This window comes from Pagrus pagrus (genome assembly GCF_965226575.1).
Source record: "Pagrus pagrus genome assembly, chromosome: 18".
Taxonomy (NCBI): domain Eukaryota; kingdom Metazoa; phylum Chordata; class Actinopteri; order Spariformes; family Sparidae; genus Pagrus; species Pagrus pagrus.
This window is the reverse complement of record NC_140202.1, coordinates 14,340,502-14,360,094: the sequence shown is the minus strand read 5'-3', so window position 1 is coordinate 14,360,094 and position 19,593 is coordinate 14,340,502. Positions and strand designations below refer to the sequence as shown.

Below are 19,593 nucleotides of genomic sequence, written 5' to 3'. Positions count from 1 at the left end.
TGGGAGCATCTTCAATGTTTATACTGAAATAATGAGACATGTTTAAGTCAATATTTTTGGTTGTACATTAGTGTTGGGACAAAAGTACATTTATCCATGATTTTATAAGCAAACATACATTTCTAGATAGACGTATTATAAAAGACTGAACTACCTGTAGTGACCGTTCCTCCACACTCAAAGAAATTTGGAATCAAAGGGCCACTGATGCATTAGAAAAATTATACACATGCAGGCAACTGTCCAAGTGTCCATACATAACTTCAAGTTTTTCTTGAGATCAATTTATCCTTGGCAGTGGTGGAAAGTACTTCAGTACATTAGAGCCAGACCAATATATTGGTTGGCCAATGTTTTGAGCCGATTATCAGCCAATCACAGATATTTTGTTATCTGCGTATATGTTGCTGAATATGTGCCGATAAAAAAATAAACACTAAACACTTCAGTTAATGTAATTAGTGTAATCTTTTTTTTTATGGAATACATTGTCAAAAAAGATATGTGGGACCATTTCTAATCATTAAATACCCACTAAGTTTACCATCTCAGTGCACTCATGTCTTTTAAGAGAGTAAAGTATTGTTAAATGTGAAATATCTTGCCTCTGTTTGAAACATTTGAGGGATCAGTAAAAAAAATGGGTGTATATCGGCCAATATATCAACATCATTGTTTTTACTTCCTAATATACCTACAAGCATCGGGCCCCAAATGTCAAGTAACAGTCAGGCTATAAAGTACATTTATTGAAGTGTTGAACAATTTTGAGGTTCTTGAGTAGATCTACTTTATGCTACTTAATACTTTCCCTCTACCCCATGTCAAAGAAAAATAATGTACCTTTTTAATCATTTCAACTGTTACAGTTACTTTACTTTCAAAAACATGATAAAATTGTAAAATATGACGGATTGTTACAGATTAAACTGCCCAACAGTATATACTGTATTCATAAACTTGGGTCTGCCTCCACCAGCTACAATAAAATACATCATGGAAATAATCTAATATAATAATCTAACATGGGCCATTCTCCAGCACAATGAGTACTTTGAAAGGATTTCTCTGGGTTTTAACATTATTGGAAACATTTGGGATAATGTAAGTACCCAACTCAACAAAAAAAATATAAAATGTCTAGTCATTTTAATGCAGAATTTCTTATATATTATGTATATCATGCAGGACTTTTAATGGAGTATTACGTGTAAGTTTTGCTATTTTTACTTATGTAAAGGATCTGCATACTTTTTTCAACTCTGATAATCCAGTTATATTTTAACACTCTTAGGGGCCTATCCAAATATTGAGGACTTACACTTATGAAGGCAGGATCTTTAGCTGTAACCTTGTCTTGACGTTGTGGTTTTGCCACTTTGCCTTAAATATAGGATTATTATTAGGATAGGAGTACTTCCACACTGTCATAAATGGACTGCCTGTGTGTTGCATGGTTGTCTCAAGTGTTCCCAAATATGCTAAAAGCGGATGTTGTTTCCACTCGGCGCACTTCCGGGTAGCTCAGCTAGCTACCCCGACAAACCGACTAACTTGTGACAATGACAGCAGTAGCATAGCTGTCTGAGTTTCCCGAAAATGAGGAGCGTACTGTTAATTGTCTTTCTGGCTCCTTGTTGGGTCAAATGTGGAATTAAGTCAAGAGTTACAACGGAGGAGAATCACGAAGAAAACCCGGAGTTGGGTAAGTAACTTAGCAAGCTAACCCGGGCTAACGTTAGCTTTAATGGTTATGCTATATGTTTTTATGAATACTGCGTGTTAACGCTGATTACGGTAACTTTACTACTCACTTTATTAACTGTGATTTAAAAATCTTATGTTTGGATTGACTCTTATAAAATGTTTTAAACACCGAGACCTGGTTAGCTGCTAAATAAAACCACATCATCAGGCTAGAAAGCGGATTGTCAGCTCAGCTCTAGACTGGGGTATTTGAACGTCTCACGCTGATAACGCAGTTTCTACTTGGTCATGACTCGTATTTGACAGCTGTGACCTCTCCGTGTCTTCCAGATGATCTGAACTCCATCCTGTCAGATTTTGAGGTCCTGCCAGTGTCAAGCCTCCAGCTGCACTCTGTTAGGAAGAGGGACGTCCACACCCAGTCCCACCTGGAGCGGCTGGTGAGCTTCAGAGCTCTGCAGAGGTACAGCAGCACCCTCATGTCTGACATCAGCCTACTTCAGCTGTTTTGGTCTCTGGGGCCATGATACAGGATAGGCTACAATCTTCAAGTCTGTATTAAAAGAAACTCACATGCCCATTTATGTATTGAAAAAGTTGCCATAGAAATTTGCTCTGCTACACCTGTCATATAATACACACAAATCATTAATCAGACTTCATCATATGATCAGATTTAGGGGGATTATCCTAAAACTATTGTTTCACCTTTATCTGTCCGTGTGACTCCTCACAGTATTGAAAGTGAAAATACTTTTTTACCTCCTCAGACATTTTAAGCTTTACTTGACCACCAACACGGGCCTTTTCGCGGACAACTTCAAAGCTGTGATTGTCGATAAACATGGGAAGGAGAAGAACTACGATGTTCAACTTCAGACCTATTTCACAGGACATGTTATTGGTGAGTGATTGACTCATCTGATCAGGGATGTGTCAGTATGTTGTGTTTTTTTAGATATGATATTTACACTGACTGCGCTTTCTCTAAGAGTTTTACTTTGCATGTCCAAAACAAGTCAGCTGTTTTTAAACCTTAGTTTGAGAAATTATGATCAAGTATTTTCCACTTTTATTTGCCAAATATGAGCAATAACTGCATTATTGGATTCATGCCAGTACTGCTTTGTAACCGGCTCACGCAATATTATGTTAATGTGTCTATGCATATGTTGATCATTTAGTAAGTAACCTTGTTTGTTTGGTGTTTGCAGGAGAGGAGAATTCACGTGTGCAGGCACACATAGATGGAGATGAGTTTTCTGCTCACATTCTGACAGATGAAGCAGAGTACAACGTAGAGGTAAGAAGTAACTAGGTGTGTACACACAGGTAGTGTATGCGTATTTGTATAGTTCTTTGGCTTTCTGTGTCTGACAACATCATCAAATGTTACTCTAGTGGCTAAAAGTAGTTTCTAATTTACCAGTCCAACCACCAGATGTAGTGGCTGATGTAAAAAATGCTAGAGGAGGAGGAGAGGTTGGCAGTTTGGTAGTGAATGCCTTGTAGCTCAGTTTATCTCCTATGATGAGGATGTGTTGCATCAAAAGAATTGCGACTGATCTAATTTAACACATACTGTGTATATATATAAATATACACACACAGACATATACACACACACACATTCAAAGGAAAGGGCCTGTAAAATCTGCCACGGCAATTCTTCTGTCAGTCACGAGGGTTGCACCGTGTCAATCCCCATCGAGAGGCTGACAAACATAGGGCAGTGGCATGCACATACTCTCTAAAGAGCAGGAGCAAAAAATTAATCGATGAAAAGCGATAAATAATATTTTATGCCTCAGATTTATGCAGTTTTATGCACGAGTGTGATTTATTCTGTGTTATTCTGAGAATTACAAGTAAAATAAAATGACTGGACATAAAATGCCGTTCCTTTTTACTTATTATTTTGTTATTTTCATTCTTTAAATGTTGCAAAAATGCAGGAAACACAGTCCTTGAATCACACACTTTTCAGGGGTGGTTCCCCCAGTACGTCGCTTTGGTTTCAAAATCCTGTTTTTTTACATTCATATTGGTTGAACGGTGCTTTTTGTTCTCTAATACCACCTCTTTTCTTCTGCCCATCCAGCCCCTGTGGAGGTTTACAAACTCCCCAGTTGATGGCAGGTTGCTGGTTTATCGTTCAGACGACATCAAGAATCTGAGCCGCATCGCCTCTCCAAAAGTGTGTGGATACGTCCACGCAGAGGCCAAGGACCTGCTGCCACGAACTGCCAGGGATTGGGAGGTTGAGCAGGAAAAGGGTGAGCTCTGCTATTTGATTCCCTCACTTGAGGTGGAGAGTATTACACATGCCTGTGTAGTAGAAATGTGTAGGAGGAGGATGGCGTTTATAAAGGGTTAGAGATCACAACTTGGGTGCAGCCCAGGCTATGAGCTCTTGTTTATGGATGGTAAAGAGCAGGTAAAGAGTAGGAGGATAACAAATGTTTAAGGTTGAGAGAAGGAAGGAGGAGTAGTAGTGAGACAAAGGAGGTGGGTGTTAGATTCTGTAACAGTCACTTTAATAAAAGCCTTTTTATCTGTAAAACCTAGCTTATGTTCTGCACATACACACTGCTGACAAGTGGGTATTATGTAACAACCGAAGGCCTTTTGATTCTTTCGTGCTGCGTTGGAAATGTAAAGCGTATAACAGTGATAATGTGCCAGAGGAGAAATCTGGAGCACCTGTAACTGGCTGCTGGTTGAAAGCACTCATTGGGGATATGAGTTGAGGTGAAGGTTCTTATGGAGGAGGTATTAAAATTCATGTTAGCTCTGCAGCCCAATGAGATGACTCTGAGTCGTCACTGGTCTCCCACTGCTTGTTGTGGAAGCCAGGGCAACGCACACCCACACTTGTGAACAGTGCATAGCCAAGTGTATGATGTAATGCTCAAATGGGATGTCTTCCTGTTGTCCTTTTCTGTTATTCTTCAACTACTGACTGTTTGAAGGGTTTAACATATATGGGGTTGTTTTTTTTGTTTTTTTTTACCTCCAGCCTCTAAATTGGATTTAGGATTTGCTCCTCAAATATTTTTTTAAATGGAATTTTTTAAGGCAATTTCGTTCAACCTTTATTTTAAAAAGGTGGTACAATAACAGCAGTTACTCTCTTTTTAATGGATGTCCTGTGTAGGACAACAAAGCAAAAAAATGCAATGAAAGCAAAGATAAATTTAAAATACATACATTAGCAAAACGTATACATGTAATACATATATAATTCATATACAATATAAACAAACCACACCACGAACAGACAACAAAAACGTACACTCACACTGATCTAAGTCAGCGGAAAGTGTCTTAAAGTAAAGGGGATCAGCGTGCGCAGCCTTGCAAGTTTCTGTACATTGTTCCTCTCTGGAGCATAAAATTTTGAAGCTAGTTTCCCAATCTCGGTTTTATTTTGGCAGTTTTCACTGGATCTAGTGCAGTGCTTACTTGATCTATAATTAAGGAGACTTGTAATACAATCAGGTAGGCCGAGGAGTGCTTTGTTAATGTATAAAATACATCCCCACGCGCTCTGGATAGCTTTGATTATTTTTTGCTATTCTCCAGCAGTTTATAGACGTTCAGTTATGTGTTAACAAATTCAGCACAGATTTGTTTGTTTGGAAGTAAAGACCATTGAGTATATCTAATTTAAAAAAAAAATGCTTTAGCTAGATAACTGTATGACAGATTCTACGGTCTGTGTGTGAGGTCAGCTTTCATTTAGTTGCCTCCTCTAGCTGTCAGGATACACACCAAACCTCATTCACACTTATTATGCAGTCAGGACTGTACTATAAAGATAAACTGCTATTAAATTCTGGCTTGAAGAACAAAGGCCGAGCTAAATCAGTTCACAGGCAAACACAAAAGAAGACATGCTGCTAAATGTGTAAATTAGGGCAATTAACAATTGGATACTGGAGCATGGCCTCATTGTTAAACTTGATGTTTTAATGTATCTATTTCTATGTACGCTTACCCTTAACGCTCTGAATATGGAAATGTTACTTCTCTTTTCCCCCCTCCTTTGTCTTCCCTTAAACATTTTCCTTTCTCTACTCCTACCTATGCATCTGTCTCTCTCTTGCTGCTCCTGCTGCTTCTTCCTGGCAGGGTACCATCACAGAGAGAAGAGACTGGCTCCGGCTCATGATCACAAGAAGAACACCTGCCCCCTGTTGCTGGTTGCTGATTACCGCTTTTTCGAACACATGGGCCGCGGACAAGAGAGCGTCACACTCAACTACCTGGTCTGTCCTTATGATACTTTGTACAAAAGTCTTATTCAGTTATGCAGATTATTGTTGTTTTTATGTTAATGATTTTGTTTCCAGATTGAGCTGATTGATCGAGTTGACGACATTTATAGAAACACAACTTGGGATGATGAATTCAAAGGCTACGGAGTCCAGATCAATCAGGTGTGTGTGTGTGTGTGTGTGTGAGTGTGTGTGTGCCCTGTCATATGGTTCAAGTCTGACTGCTGGAACAATCACTCGCTCCCTGCAGCCTGACGGCTCTGTTTATGCCAAGTCACTTCCGGAAGTGAAGCTGAGAATAACACTGTCCTTCAGTGGGTTTGAGAACGGCACTTTTAGCAGGAACTGAAAGCTTTTGTTTAAGCCATGTGGGGTAATTTAATTTGTTCCACAGCCCCTGGGAATGAATGAAGACACTGTTTGTCATACTGTGAGTCTGCGGCTTTCTCACCAAAAAGATATGCATTCATTTAGCTGCTCAGAGTTACTTCCCAATTTTCTTCACCATACACGTCAAGAGGAACTTCTATTGTGCTGCTTTTAAACCCTAAGCATGATGACTGATTTTAAAGTTACAGGGTTTCATCTGCCCATGAATAAAAGTTATTTTTAAAGTTATTTTTTACAGGTTTGGGGCCATTTATAACAATCTTAACTTTATTGTATAATATAATCAGTGATTTAGTCTTAAAATCTGAACTATGAAATGTTTTAATGAAACATTAATTAAGAACCAGTAAACTAAAATTTGTTGAAATGCTTTCACTGAAATTATAAATACAAATGATGAATTGGTCGTAAAATGACATATTTCGTTCTCAGATCATCATCAACAAGGAAGCCACAAAGCCTCCCACCAGTACTGACAAAAAATGGGCCCATTATAACATGAAAAACAGCCCAACTGGAAGGGAGGTCTGGGACGTGAAGAAACTTCTGGAGGTAGGATACAGAGAGATTTGGGAGTCCTTGTGAAACGGGGAGCTTAAGCTGAAGTTTTGACATTTACAGATGTCGGTAGATGATAGTTTTATTGTGTCCCTCAGCAATTCAGCTCAGACATAGCTGACAACGCCTCCACTGTGTGTCTGGCCCACCTGTTCACCTATCAGGACTTCGATGAGGGCACACTGGGGCTGGCCTACGTGGCTCCCTCCAAACCTAATGCCCTGGGCGGCCTCTGCCCAAAACGTAAGGACACATGCATTAAGTGTTAAATGGTGTATATACATGTACATCTACATCATTGCAGCTCCTACTTCACCAGTATATGGTTGATATCGACTGATTAATTCAATATTTTAACATGTTACAACACTTTGTTCTGTTGTGATGCTTGTGTGTCATGTTTTAAAGACCATCAGTGTTGAGTATCAATGAAAATCTGTTACAGTCGTGTAAAGCTAAAGTCCTGTTTATCACCTTGTTTATACAAAAATTAGCAAATATATACAGTTTTTTTAAACAAACTCTGAATTCTTTCTCGTATTTTGTCACTCTGTAGCGTACTACCCAACTCACTCCGTTAAGAAGCCCAGTTACCTCAACACAGGCCTGACCAGCACCAAGAACTACGGCAAGACCATCTTAACAAAGGTCTGTTTTTACCCTGTTTCTCAATCTTCATCTGTGACAACTGTAATTATTGGTTGCACTGGCTTTAGCCAGAATCTTATGCAACATATCATACTGCCAAGTTTAGGCTCTAAGTAGGGCAGACACACCTTTTTGTGTGGGTGTTATGAGTAACAATGTTGGTTAACCCGTTTGCGTCTTGACACCTCAGGACCCAGTGTATTGCTTGCACCTCTGCACAGTTTCGCTAAGTTTGAAAACATTGATGTGAGCTGGGAGGAAGGCTATTGGTTGAGTGCGTATCTGTAGCCCCTGTGATAATATACATGCTTTTTGTCAAGGAAAACATCAACATCCTTTTGGCGCTTGTTCGATTTGAATGAATCTGGTGGGTTTGTGTCTGATCAGGAGGCGGATTTGGTGACGACTCACGAGCTTGGCCATAACTTTGGAGCAGAGCACGATCCTGACAACATCCCTTACTGTGCCCCCAGTGATGACCATGGGGGGAAGTTTGTCATGTACCCTATCGCTGTGAGCGGAGACCATGTCAACAACAAGGTACCCTCCCCCCAAGCAGTTGCAATACAGCGATACAACAGAAGCATTACCTTTTATTGACTGCTTGGTGTATAACAAACTATGCTGACAGTTATGAGGATACACTAAGTTAATTAATGATGCAAAGTGTGATATGAAGTGTGAATTCCATTTTTAAATGAGATGCTTAAATGTGAGTCACAGTTGTTCCTGTGAAATATAATGACAGACAGTTAATGTACCTCCTCCGCCACTGGCCTTAACAGCTAATATGTGAACGAGCTCTGCTATAGTTTGAGTTGAAAAGTGCTGCTGTGTATGAACTCCACTCGAAGCGAGACCGCCTTGAAGATAACTACAAGGGTTAAAAAAAATCTCAAGTGCAAGTCCAAGAATTTGCCACTGTGGCTGGAAATTCACAATTAGTTTTGTAAAAAAAAAAAAAGATGCACTTGTTCCAGGTAGAAACGCCAATGCTTTACCAACAATGTATACATGTTATCTATACAGCTATTTGAGTAAATATCTGATGAATTGTTTTGCATCAGAAAGGAGTTTTATCTGTTTTTACTGTAGTATTTAAGTATCATTGCAGTCCCTCGTAGTTAACCTTTAAGCATCCACACCTAGGTAATATCTAACCACCATCTACTTCTCCTTTCCCCCTCAAGCGTTTCTCCAACTGCAGCAAGATCTCTGTTGGAAAGACGTTAAGTTTCAAGGCTCCCGTGTGCTTCAAGGAGAGGAACAGTAAGGTATGTGGGAACTCCAGAGTGGAGGAGGGGGAGGAGTGCGACCCTGGGCTCCTCCACCTCAACGACGACCCCTGCTGCTCATCGGACTGCAAATTCCAACGTGGTGCACAGTGCAGGTATGAGATCTAAAAGATGGGCTAAAATGTACAAAACACACTATTAAAGTCTAACTACATGCTCATACATTGGATAGATTAAATTCAATATGACCTTTAATTAAATCTTTGTGGTATGAGTTTGAGTCACATATGAGTTCATTGTCTCTGTTCTCTCCACAGCGACAGAAACAGCCCTTGCTGTAGGAAATGCATGTTTGAGCAGGCAGGAACAAGGTGCCAGGAAGCCATCAATGCTACCTGTAAAGGCATATCGTCTTGCACAGGTGAGCTCCTCCTGCTGGTGTAACATGAGAACTGCAGCAAGACTTGCTGTGGTGTTGGTTGCCTTTTTTAAAATGGATCAATCACAGATACCTTGGAAAAACTACATCACTCTTCCTTTCCCTCATATGTTAGGCAACAGCAGTCAGTGTCCGCCTCCTGCAAACGCTGCTGACAACACAACGTGTGTCGACAACGGCAAGTGTCACAATGGGGAGTGCAACCCTTTCTGTGAGGCCCTGGAGAACCTTCAGTCCTGTGCCTGCAACGGTAAAGAGCAGAGAGGGAATGTTTAAGAGCTGAGAACTGATTTAAGTTTTTTAAGTGCTTGATTTTAACCATTATCTTTTCAAGGTTAGGAATTCTGTAATGCCGGACTTCCAGTATCCACGACATAGTCTGGTGTTTCACTGACGCAATCACTCATGTAGCCTAAACCAACATTTATTAATGTTATTTTAAATGAAACAGTCTCGTCGTAACATTTGTTTGTTGTCCTCTGGTGTCAAAATTAGTAGGAAAGGATTTGAATAATCATGGTGAAAACATACAATCAAAGTTAAAACTATGAACAGCTGGTAAGTTAAACAAAGTGACGGTTGACTGAACGGTTTTTATAGCAAAAAATTTGACATTTTTTAGGTTAGGTCCTTTTGAAAGTGCTCAAATTTTACTCTTTAAAGGCTCTATGAACTCTGACTTTAGTTGAAGGATTAAAAGGATCTCTAGTGGATTTGATAATCCTACAAGCTCTGGGCTTACAAAACCCTTTAATAACAGTTACATATTCAGAAATGTATCGTTGAGAACAACATAACTGTTTCTTTACTTCCTGTAAAGTAAATAATAGATGTGAGTTTTTCCAGATGTCAGTGGCTTATTAAAAAGATTAAAGAGATCATCCCATGTTTGAATGAATCTTTTAATCTCTGTTCTAAAAAACAAAGTTAATGTCTGCACTGCCACTGTTAATGGGGTTATAGTTATTACAATCTTGCAAACATATAAAACAGTTAAATGCCATTAAAGTTAATCTCTTGTGTTTGCAGAGACGGAGCACTCTTGTAAAGTGTGTTGCAGGGGAAAAGATGGCACCTGCTCTCCCTTCGTCCAGAAAAATGGCAGTTTCCTTTTCCTTCGCAAAGGCAAACCCTGCACTGTGGGCTTTTGTGACGAGGGCGTAAGTCAACAAATCTTTTCTATATGTTCCCTTTACAGACATTTTTCTCCGTCAATGGTCTTAAAAAATATAAATGATTGGATGAGTTTGTCTTCTTTTAAAACAGGGAAAGTGCATGAAGCAGGTACAGGATGTGATCGAGAGGTTGTGGGACTTTATTGACAAGCTGGACATTAACACATTTGGTGAGTTACAACAGGCCACCTTGAAATCTAATCAACCACATGAGAATGTGTGAAATGTATTGTTGATGACTATATTAGTTGAGGCAAGCTTAGACCTTTCTGTCTCAATGCCGCCTCTCCACAGGGAAGTTCCTGGCTGATAACATAGTGGGCTCTGTCGTGGTGTTTTCCCTCATCTTTTGGATTCCTCTCAGCATCCTCGTTCACTGTGTGGTAAGAAATGGATTCTGTAGCTCTGTGGTTGAAGATCAGCTTCATTAATAAAAGTTAATTCTTTTACTTTGTCAGATCCTGAAAGTCCTGTGTGTTTTTGTTTGTCTCTGCAGGACAAACGACTTGACCAGCAGTATGAGGAGAACACAAAGTGCTTCTACTACCCTCCAAGTGTAAGTTTCCCATCCCTCAAATGCCCCCACATATATGAATTTTGTGCACTAGCCTTGCTACCACACTAACCAAACTAATACATTCCCACATTACATCTTTTAAAAACACTGACACCTACAGGAAAGGACGAGGAGCATGAAGGCTGATCATGCAGGCTGAGGTATTTGCCTTGCCCTGCATGCTCTGTCACCATTAAACTAGATCTTATAACATGTTGGTTGCGAACCAAAAAAACGTGGTTTAGTCATAGCATTTTCATCAACAAATGTATCTCAGCTCTTTGACAGTGGTTTTAAAAAGCGTAGTAATGTAGAAATATGATGGATACATAAATGAAACATGCAGAGACTCAAGAATCTTAAAAATAGCTACGTAACTGGTGCTTCATTTCATTTTTAGGGCCCTGAAAATATATTTTAAACCAGTTTTTTACTCTTCCGGGAAGAGAAGCATATGAACACAACACAATGCGCTAAAGCTAAAACACGTGAGAAATCCTTACATATGTCTTTTTTGCCTGTCCTCTTTTCACTGGCTTGAAGTGGCAGAGGTCTGTAAGATGAAAAATTATGTCATGTACTTCTGTGCACCAATCAGGATGAATTATTTGAATAAAACATTCACACTCGTCTCATCATTCCCAAGACAGTCCTGACAAATCTGGTGCTAAATTGGCTCCGAGTCTTGAAAACACATGGGTAAGAGCAGGACATGAATTAATTTATAAGCTCCAACTGGAGGCGATGTGAACTAGTGGTCAGGTTACTCGTCAGTCAGGGCCTCACTGTCACTGCTGGCTCCCAAGCTCCGAATGACCTGTGCATCACTCTTTGCCTTGGCCCCTTTCCATTCTCATTGGAACTGCAGCAGATGGTGGAAGTTTGTAGTAGAGCTCCCGCCATAGGTGAGTGCGTGAGTGCGCCATGGTTTGGTGTTGCGATGCGTTGCCATTGAGTCCATGATGGTGCATGGTCAGTGGCCCACGTTTGGGATACTCCTGCAGTCACTTACCCCTTGACGTAATCACTGATCTGGTTGCACATTTCCAGCCTTTAGACTCACCTGTGACCTTTTCATCTGAGAGATCAAGTGAGAGAGGCTAATAAAAACAAAATAACTAAGGCGACTAGTTTAATATGACTGAACCGCTGCAAGCGTGTTCTTATGCACCTATCTGATCAGAAATTACCTCAAGAAAGCAAGATGGCCTTGTAGGAGTATTCAAACAGAGAGAGGACTGAACAGGTTGCACCTTGTTGTCTTTGTGGAATCTGATGCAGTGTGTGTCAACATTTAAGTTTGCATCTGCTGCTGTTCAAAGCCACAACATGAACAGGGTGATGTCCTTTTGGTGATTGTTATTTGTTTTTTGACCTTTTCTTTTTTTACTGGCTGTCTGCACTGTGTTGAGTCGTTTTTTAGGTTTGATTGGGAACACGTGGCGACTGAGGGTACATTCCTCTGTAGACCTTTCTCACGGCAGACATTTTGCCTCGTGCAGGAGCAACTAATTACATTAATGATGGCTTAATTCCATTTAGGTGTGACAGTACATCCTGCAAGTGAGCTAGCATGCACAATATTCTACTAAATGGACTGCAGCCATTATTAATATTAGTTCCACCTCTGTTTTACAACACAAACTGTCCACCATGAGAAATGTTTGTTTTACTCATTCCCACTTTTAAAGGGGCTACTGGGGATAGTAAATGGGATGGTGATAGCAGGAGATATAGCTAAAGTTCTCTGAAAGTAAAATGGCAACATTTTAAGACTTCACCTTTTATAGTGAAAATTCAGTCATCATTCACTTACCGTCAAGCTGATGAAAAGCCTGGTTAGGTTTTGTAGTTCGCAAAAAACATTTCTAGAGTTTCACTGCAAAGCAGCGTTGCAGCATTCTCCTAAACAACTGAAGTTTTAAAAACAAAAAACAAGTCCCTGTCTTCTTAATTTTGAAGAAGGCTGCAATGCTATATTGTTGTGAAGCTCTAGAAATGTCTTGTGGACTACAAAACTTCACTCACCTTTCCATCGGCATGTGGATGACTGAATTATCATTTTTGGATGATTTTGTGGTCTTATTTGAGCAGAATGGAGTAAAAATGGAATGGATCCCACCTCAGTCAGAGTCAGCTTTGTTGTGCCTCGGTCTCACTTTTTGTTCTTTGCTCTTCAGAGTCAAGAAATGCTGAGCAACCTCGAGTCAGCATCCGTGCGCATCGTCAAGCCTCATCAGCCTCCCTCCTTCTCCGCCGGCCGGACCGGGCCCTCCTCCCTGCCCCATCAGTCTCAGCAGCAGAGCCAGGTCGGAGCAACCTCCGCAGCCAGCAGCGCCAGCAGCAGTACCCAGGCCCCCGGTCCGAGCTGCGGCCTTACCCCGGACAGCACAGGGGGGCTGCGGATGGCCACCATCCAGGAGGACACCAGCATCGACTCTCACCTGGGAGAGGAGGGCCTGTCGGACGATTTCACAACCGCAGGAGCCTGCTCGTCGGGTATGAAATCCTCCTACGAGGATCTGACAGATCAGAACCAGCCAGCCAAGGAGCGGCGGCGCCTCAAGAGGCAGGAGTGCATTGACACTAAAGAGACGGAGTGCTGAGAGCAAACGACCAGTACTGATATGTGTTTTAGGGAACATTATATACATTCTTATCGCAAATCACAGACAGCAAGTGTTGACCGGTAAAAGCCTCATGTTTTAACACATTTCAACCAGCATTAGATGTAGATATTATTCAGTCGGCTATTACTTGGAGTGAACCACCACACTGACAAGACATGAGTTATCTCAAATAAAATAGTTAATGAGTGAATCCATGTTAATGTGTGCCTGTGGTGCCTTTGTCAGTTAGTTGGCGGGGGTCCTGGCAGATCTGAGTATGCCTGTGGAAACTAATCTACCGCAGGCTGGTTGCCCAAACACAGAATATTTTAAAGTTAAAATATCCTTTTTTCGTATAACCCAGTGGCTAAACGGTTTCTACATTTTTTTTCAAGAACAAAAAATATCAGTGATCTTTGCCACTGTCGTTTTAAAGAAAAAAAAAAAAAAAAGTATCATATTAACAGCTTCAGCCTCGCATTTCCTCTCTAAATTCTTGTGCGCAAACTAAGTACTGTTTTACGAGTTTGCTCCACTTAGCTGTTAACATGTGAATGGTGAAACATATTATTGATGTTGTATGTGTGGTTATTTTCGTGTAAAAAGGAAACATTTCATTGTGATATATTAAACAGCAGATGCTGAACTTTAGCCTAAAAATGACCTGAATGTGTGTCATAACTGCACTTGAAGTATTTTTCACATCACTGGAGGAATGAAATAAGTTGCAAACATGTTCTTACTGTGCTGTCAAAGGTTTCTTTAAAAAAAAAAAATGCAGGCTTGTATATTTTGACTCCTTTGTACTGAGGATGCAACATTACGAATCGTGTGCGCAGTGGTTTCCATCAGTGTTACATTTACGTTATTTGTCATGTATACTTTTCCTAGTTCATCCCTGTATGAAAAAACACGGTGCCTTGTCAGATTTTGTGCCTAACCGTTCCGAGCAAAAGGACAAGAAAATTCCCAGTAGCTGAACATAAATCTGGACAATCCTGAATTTCATTTTAAAACAGACTGCCTGAGGTGCTCGGATTTTATTTTTCCACTTGGTTTTCTGTCCTTGTGCCAACTTGACTCATGCACCTCTTTATTTAATGCCGTCTCACCACTGTTGCCTGCTGTGTCACATGTTGGAATTGTGAAATATGTATTTGACTGTTGGTTTAACTTTGTAGCTAACATTGACTCTACTGGATGGATGTGACCTGTTACACAACGAGCAGATTTCATGTGTCATATATTCTGATTATGTATATTCTTAATGTTTCTATGCATTTTAATGTCCTTTTATTTTGTAAGTTTCCTGCTTGTATAACCTACACACATCTTCTAATAAAAATCTTTATTGTGCATTTTAAACATTAATACACATTCTCGCATTTGACTTCGCAAATCACAGCAACATATGAGTGCTGGTGAGTTTTCTCCTCGGACTATCCAGATGTTCTCTAAAGCCCTGACTGCTCACAGAGGAGGCTGCTCTCGGGGTTCTTGGCATCGATTTCTCCCCAGTAGGGCAGGAGGAAGGGCAGGTTGGACATGCGACTCTCCAGCAGCCCCCACAGGTGCTGAGCCAAAAATTGGTTTCCCTTTTCTGAGAGATGCAGCCCGTCGGACAGGTAGGCCGTGAAGTCCTGTGGAGCAGAGGACAAAACGGGATATCTGAGGCCACAGGAAGGCTTTCTTGAATGTATTTAGAGACAGACGCTTTCAGTTTATCTCATGTCAAGGAATTTGTAAGATTTAGAAAACAATTTGAAAAATTTGAGGACACCATGTTGACCACAGTCTATATTTTAAACTAAGTATCCAACAAAACAAGCATTAAATTTTTCCTGCCCATTCAGTTTATCATTTGATTCAGAAATTGGAATTTAAATTAACTAAAGCTCTAATAGATGCTTACATTATAGCTCCATAATCATCTAATAATTTCCTGAAAAAAATGTAATTTGGCAGTAATTATAGGGGGAAAATAGAGTAGAAAAACTTTATTTACTTGAAAGTAAATATATATAACTGATTCATCATTAGAAATGTTTTTCTGCATATATGTTGTATATTGCATGTGTGCTTGTAGACAATGTTTTTCATGTTCAGCTGACCTGTTGTGCTCCAACTTAAGGATTCTTTAGGTCACACTAGCAGAACTACCAACTGGAATTAATTAACTGGAAGTTATCACTACTTTTCCTAATATTAAGCGTCAAATTACATATTATTACAATTACATGACCCTAACCCCATGATGTATGGTGATTACATGTCTTGTGTGGCCTCTACCAGCACGTAGCAGTGACTGTGACGAGCACTACCCACCTGCCCATCCTTCTGCATGAGTGTCCACAGGTCCAACACATCTGTGCCACATTGACCGGCAGCCTGCACACAAGCCTGCGCATACTGCCCCGTTACAGAATTGTGACGATTGAGAGGAGATCCTGGAAAAGACATGAACAAGCACTCATAATATTTGTTGGCCTGAAGTGCATAGATGGTCTATGTGATGAGACAAGAGAAACTGAGTGAGTGCTACCTTTCAAAATGCACTCCTTCTCCCAGGCTGCCTCATGAAGAGGTGGAGGGGTGATGAAGATCACTTTGTCTGCTGACACACCAGCTGAAGCCAGAAGCCTGGTGATCTCCTTCAGGTTCTCTGAGTACTCCTGCAAAGGGACGTGCTGCTGGGGGTTTTTATCTGCAGGGCAGGAACAGACGAAAGGAGGCAAAATCATACAGAAACTTTAGGAAAGGACGATTCATTATAATTGATAATGTTTCTATGTTGTTTTCAATGAGTCACTTTGAATAATCCCAAGTGATGAAGTGCTGGGACATTTGTTGAATGTCTATATGTCTTTAAAAAAATCCCCAAGCCCAATAAAGCAAAGACATGGCAGTATGTAAATTCTTAGTAAATCAGATTGAGTTTCAAAATATTGTTCATTTTCTTAAATTGGCATTACTACAGGTTTTTCCAGTGAAATTCACCTTGTAGTGCACTGTCATTGGCTCCAAAGAAGACAGTGACAGCAGCTATGTTGTTGTCAGCTGAGTTCTGACTGTTGATGAGGCGAGGAAGAAGTATTTTGCCCCATCTGGAGTTGTAGCCAGACAGTCCTCTGTTAACAACGTCACACTTTCTGAAGGGGAAACATATGTCAGATTCAGATGCTGTACAAAATGTGGTTGCACACACCAAAAACAAATGACATCAGTTCCATGTTTTGTTTAGTTTGTAAAATCTAAGGTGTTTGTGAGAAATAGCTGAGCACTAAATTCAGAAACCACTATATGAGAGCTTCTTACCTCACTAGTTTGTTGGCAATTTCCGCTCCCCAGCCATTGGCTTGAAATGAAAACTGAAAGAATCAACAGAACAGTCACTGTTAAACTGGCAAGCTAGCAGCTGATGCTAACTAGCTAACTAACTGAGCAGCAGACAATAAAATGCGATACAATATTACAATCTTTAAAATCGATGACTAACCTGGGTGATGGAGTCCCCAAATAAAATCACTTTAGGCCAAATGACTGTTTTGAAGTTGGACATCATGAACTTGGAGGATGGAACCATAAAGTGGTTGCACTAAATACACCCGCACTTCCGGGTAGAGGGTCGGGGGCGTGTCACCTTCACAATAAAAGTCTGATCATTCAAGCAACATCATTACTGTTTTTTTAACAGGTTAGATATTATTGTATTATAACCTCATTAATATCGTACATTTGAAAAACTGAGCTTAAATGCCTACTCCAAAGCTCCATAGTGCCCCATGTAGTTTATTCATACCCACCACTAGGGGGCGCTGCAGGAAGTCGAGCCCCCTCAACGTCACGGAAATGAGCTTTCTTCTTCTGCTCCCCCTAAACATGGCGGCGGTCAAACAACATCTTGCAAGGGGAGCGTACGACTTTGCACAGAAAACATGTAACAGATACCTCCTAAAAAGTCAGAAAAAGCCGGCGGAAAGTGCAATACAAGCCTCGTCTCTATCGGCGGGGTGTCTGTTTGGTGATATTCAAAACAGAGGACTGTTCAGAGCCGAAAACGCTGCGGACGGAGTGACCGTTGGAGTTTCACAGGACACTTACACAAGGGTAACTCCGGTGTTTGGTACTGATAACAATGTGTGGAGAAGCAGTAATGTCACTGAATCTTATTATTATGATGGACACAATGAGTTTTCACCTCTTGACAAAACCTCGGTTCAGAATGGAGAAAGACATTTCCCTCGGTACCCGAGTAACGACACGTTTCGGAGGACTTCCTGCACCTCCAGGTCCGCTCAGCGTTTGTGTTGGGGACATGGACAGCTTGTGTCTATCAGATCTTACAGCGGCAACGGAACCCGATCCGAGCCCCTGTACAGAACCAAAACCGGCTACTATGACATCCTGGAGGTGTCATCCACCGCCACTCAAGCCCAGGTAAAGACAGCCTACTACAAGCAGTCCTTCATCTACCACCCGGACAGAAACGCGGGCGGCGACGAGGCCACCGTCCGCTTCTCTGAGATCAGCGAGGCCTACACCGTGCTGGGCAACAAGGCACTGAGGAAGAAATACGACCGGGGTCTTTTGAGTCAGTCAGACCTCGTCGCCACAGCCAAACCCTCCGGTAAGGACACCGCCGGGGGCTCCACCAAACAAACCGACAGACGGCGGTCTGTGGTGGGCGCAGACATCCGTGGAGGCATCTATGATTTCGACAAGTTTTTCAAGGCCCACTACAACGAGCAGCTGCAGAGAGAAAAGGACTTGAGACTCCGCAAAGAGGAGATGCTGAGGAAGAAGCAGGAGTCTGTTGCGGACAAGAAGCTGTACAATGCGATGGACATAGGAGTTGTGCTTATGCTGGCGATGGCCGTGGCTCTTCTGTTCAACTTAAAGCAGAAGTAAATGATGGATGAGCAGGAAAACTGTCTCTGTGCTTGAATCGTCACCATCTCTCACACTAGAGGAAAACAAAACACACCGCTGACATGACTGTCAAACGCCCTCTGTCCTTTGACCTCTCTATGAAGGCAGCAATCCATGAAATGTCGTGCACCATAGGTGACTTAACATCACCCCTGTGATAAATGTAACACAGTACAATTGTGCAATTTTAGTGTAGACGTACACTGACAAGCTGCTATTAAGACTAAACTGTAATGTGCACACATTTTAGTTGTCATTCAACACATGATGCATTAGTTGTTGAGATGATTCTGTGCACTTTGTTTGAGGGTGTTGTCGCTCAGAGCCAAAGCGAATCCCAGCAGCAGGGATGGGTGTTTTATTTCAGTGCTGATGCAGCTGCATGTTAGATTATCGAATCAGCTGTTCTGCTTTGAGGAATCTTTTTTTTTTTTTTTTTTTTTACCAAATCAAGCCACTTTTCAAATGTTAAACACAAGCAGCCCAGTCATTTAAAAGTGACAAAATTCAAATTTAAATCAGTGATGATTTGATCTAAGATCATCTAACGAGACTACTTTGTTGCAGACAGTAATCATGTTCAGCACCCAGCTCTAATTACCATCCTGTCTATAAGTGTGGTCCACGATACTGAGTAAACACTGACAGGAACATTCAGTGGTTGATTTACAACCTCCATGCGCTATATTTAAATTCTTTTGGCTTTTATAAAGTCATCTGTTTGACAGATTTCTTTATTTTTAATGGTGAAGCAAGTTTCTTTGAAAGTTTTAATGAATTGCTCTTTATGAAATGTTTGTAGCAGTAGAAGGAAGTCAGGGATTTGTGGATCTGTTATATCAAGAGAGCTCAAAAAAGAGAGGCATTATAGGAACTGTAGTTTTATCCTCAGACAGTTAAGTTAAAGAACGTGCCTTGGATGATATTTATTGTAAAAATCAGAGGTTGTATTGTCCTGATTGATAAACTATTAAATGACTTACGAGCAGTGCCTGTCAGCGCACAATCAACAAATGTGGCTTTTGTTTGCTCCATTTCAAGTCAATCATACCACTGTGTATGACATT

At 40.8% G+C, this 19,593-nt stretch overlaps 3 protein-coding genes across 3 annotated transcripts; 2 read left to right on the top strand and 1 right to left on the bottom strand.

Annotated features, from left to right (window-relative positions):
- Nucleotides 1-1,481: 1,481 nt before the first annotated feature.
- On the top strand, nucleotides 1,482-14,968 carry adam17a (ADAM metallopeptidase domain 17a). The gene is given in 21 exon segments (XM_084381222.1): nucleotides 1,482-1,705; nucleotides 2,038-2,170; nucleotides 2,478-2,611; nucleotides 2,922-3,010; nucleotides 3,809-3,983; nucleotides 5,842-5,978; nucleotides 6,063-6,149; nucleotides 6,810-6,929; nucleotides 7,034-7,178; nucleotides 7,492-7,583; nucleotides 7,971-8,123; nucleotides 8,774-8,973; nucleotides 9,136-9,239; nucleotides 9,373-9,507; nucleotides 10,287-10,417; nucleotides 10,524-10,602; nucleotides 10,727-10,815; nucleotides 10,929-10,988; nucleotides 11,857-11,893; nucleotides 13,169-13,383; nucleotides 13,385-14,968. Coding segments are annotated over 21 exon segments (2,631 nt in total). The 5' UTR covers nucleotides 1,482-1,599; the 3' UTR covers nucleotides 13,595-14,968.
- iah1 (isoamyl acetate hydrolyzing esterase 1 (putative)) lies at nucleotides 14,931-17,489 on the bottom strand. Its single transcript, XM_084381226.1, has 7 exons — nucleotides 17,401-17,489; nucleotides 17,094-17,237; nucleotides 16,913-16,965; nucleotides 16,595-16,746; nucleotides 16,140-16,301; nucleotides 15,923-16,044; nucleotides 14,931-15,237 (listed from the first exon to the last, which is right to left on the bottom strand). The coding sequence occupies exons 2-7, from the start codon at nucleotides 17,178-17,180 to the stop codon at nucleotides 15,052-15,054; spliced, it is 762 nt and encodes a 253-aa protein (XP_084237352.1). The 5' UTR covers nucleotides 17,181-17,237; nucleotides 17,401-17,489; the 3' UTR covers nucleotides 14,931-15,051.
- LOC311273929 (uncharacterized protein) lies at nucleotides 17,447-19,542 on the top strand (the record flags this gene model as incomplete). Its single annotated transcript, XM_084381224.1, has 1 exon — nucleotides 17,447-19,542. One exon carries the CDS (start codon nucleotides 17,447-17,449, stop codon nucleotides 18,503-18,505), a length of 1,059 nt encoding a protein of 352 aa, XP_084237350.1. The 3' UTR covers nucleotides 18,506-19,542.
- Nucleotides 19,543-19,593: the final 51 nt, after the last annotated feature.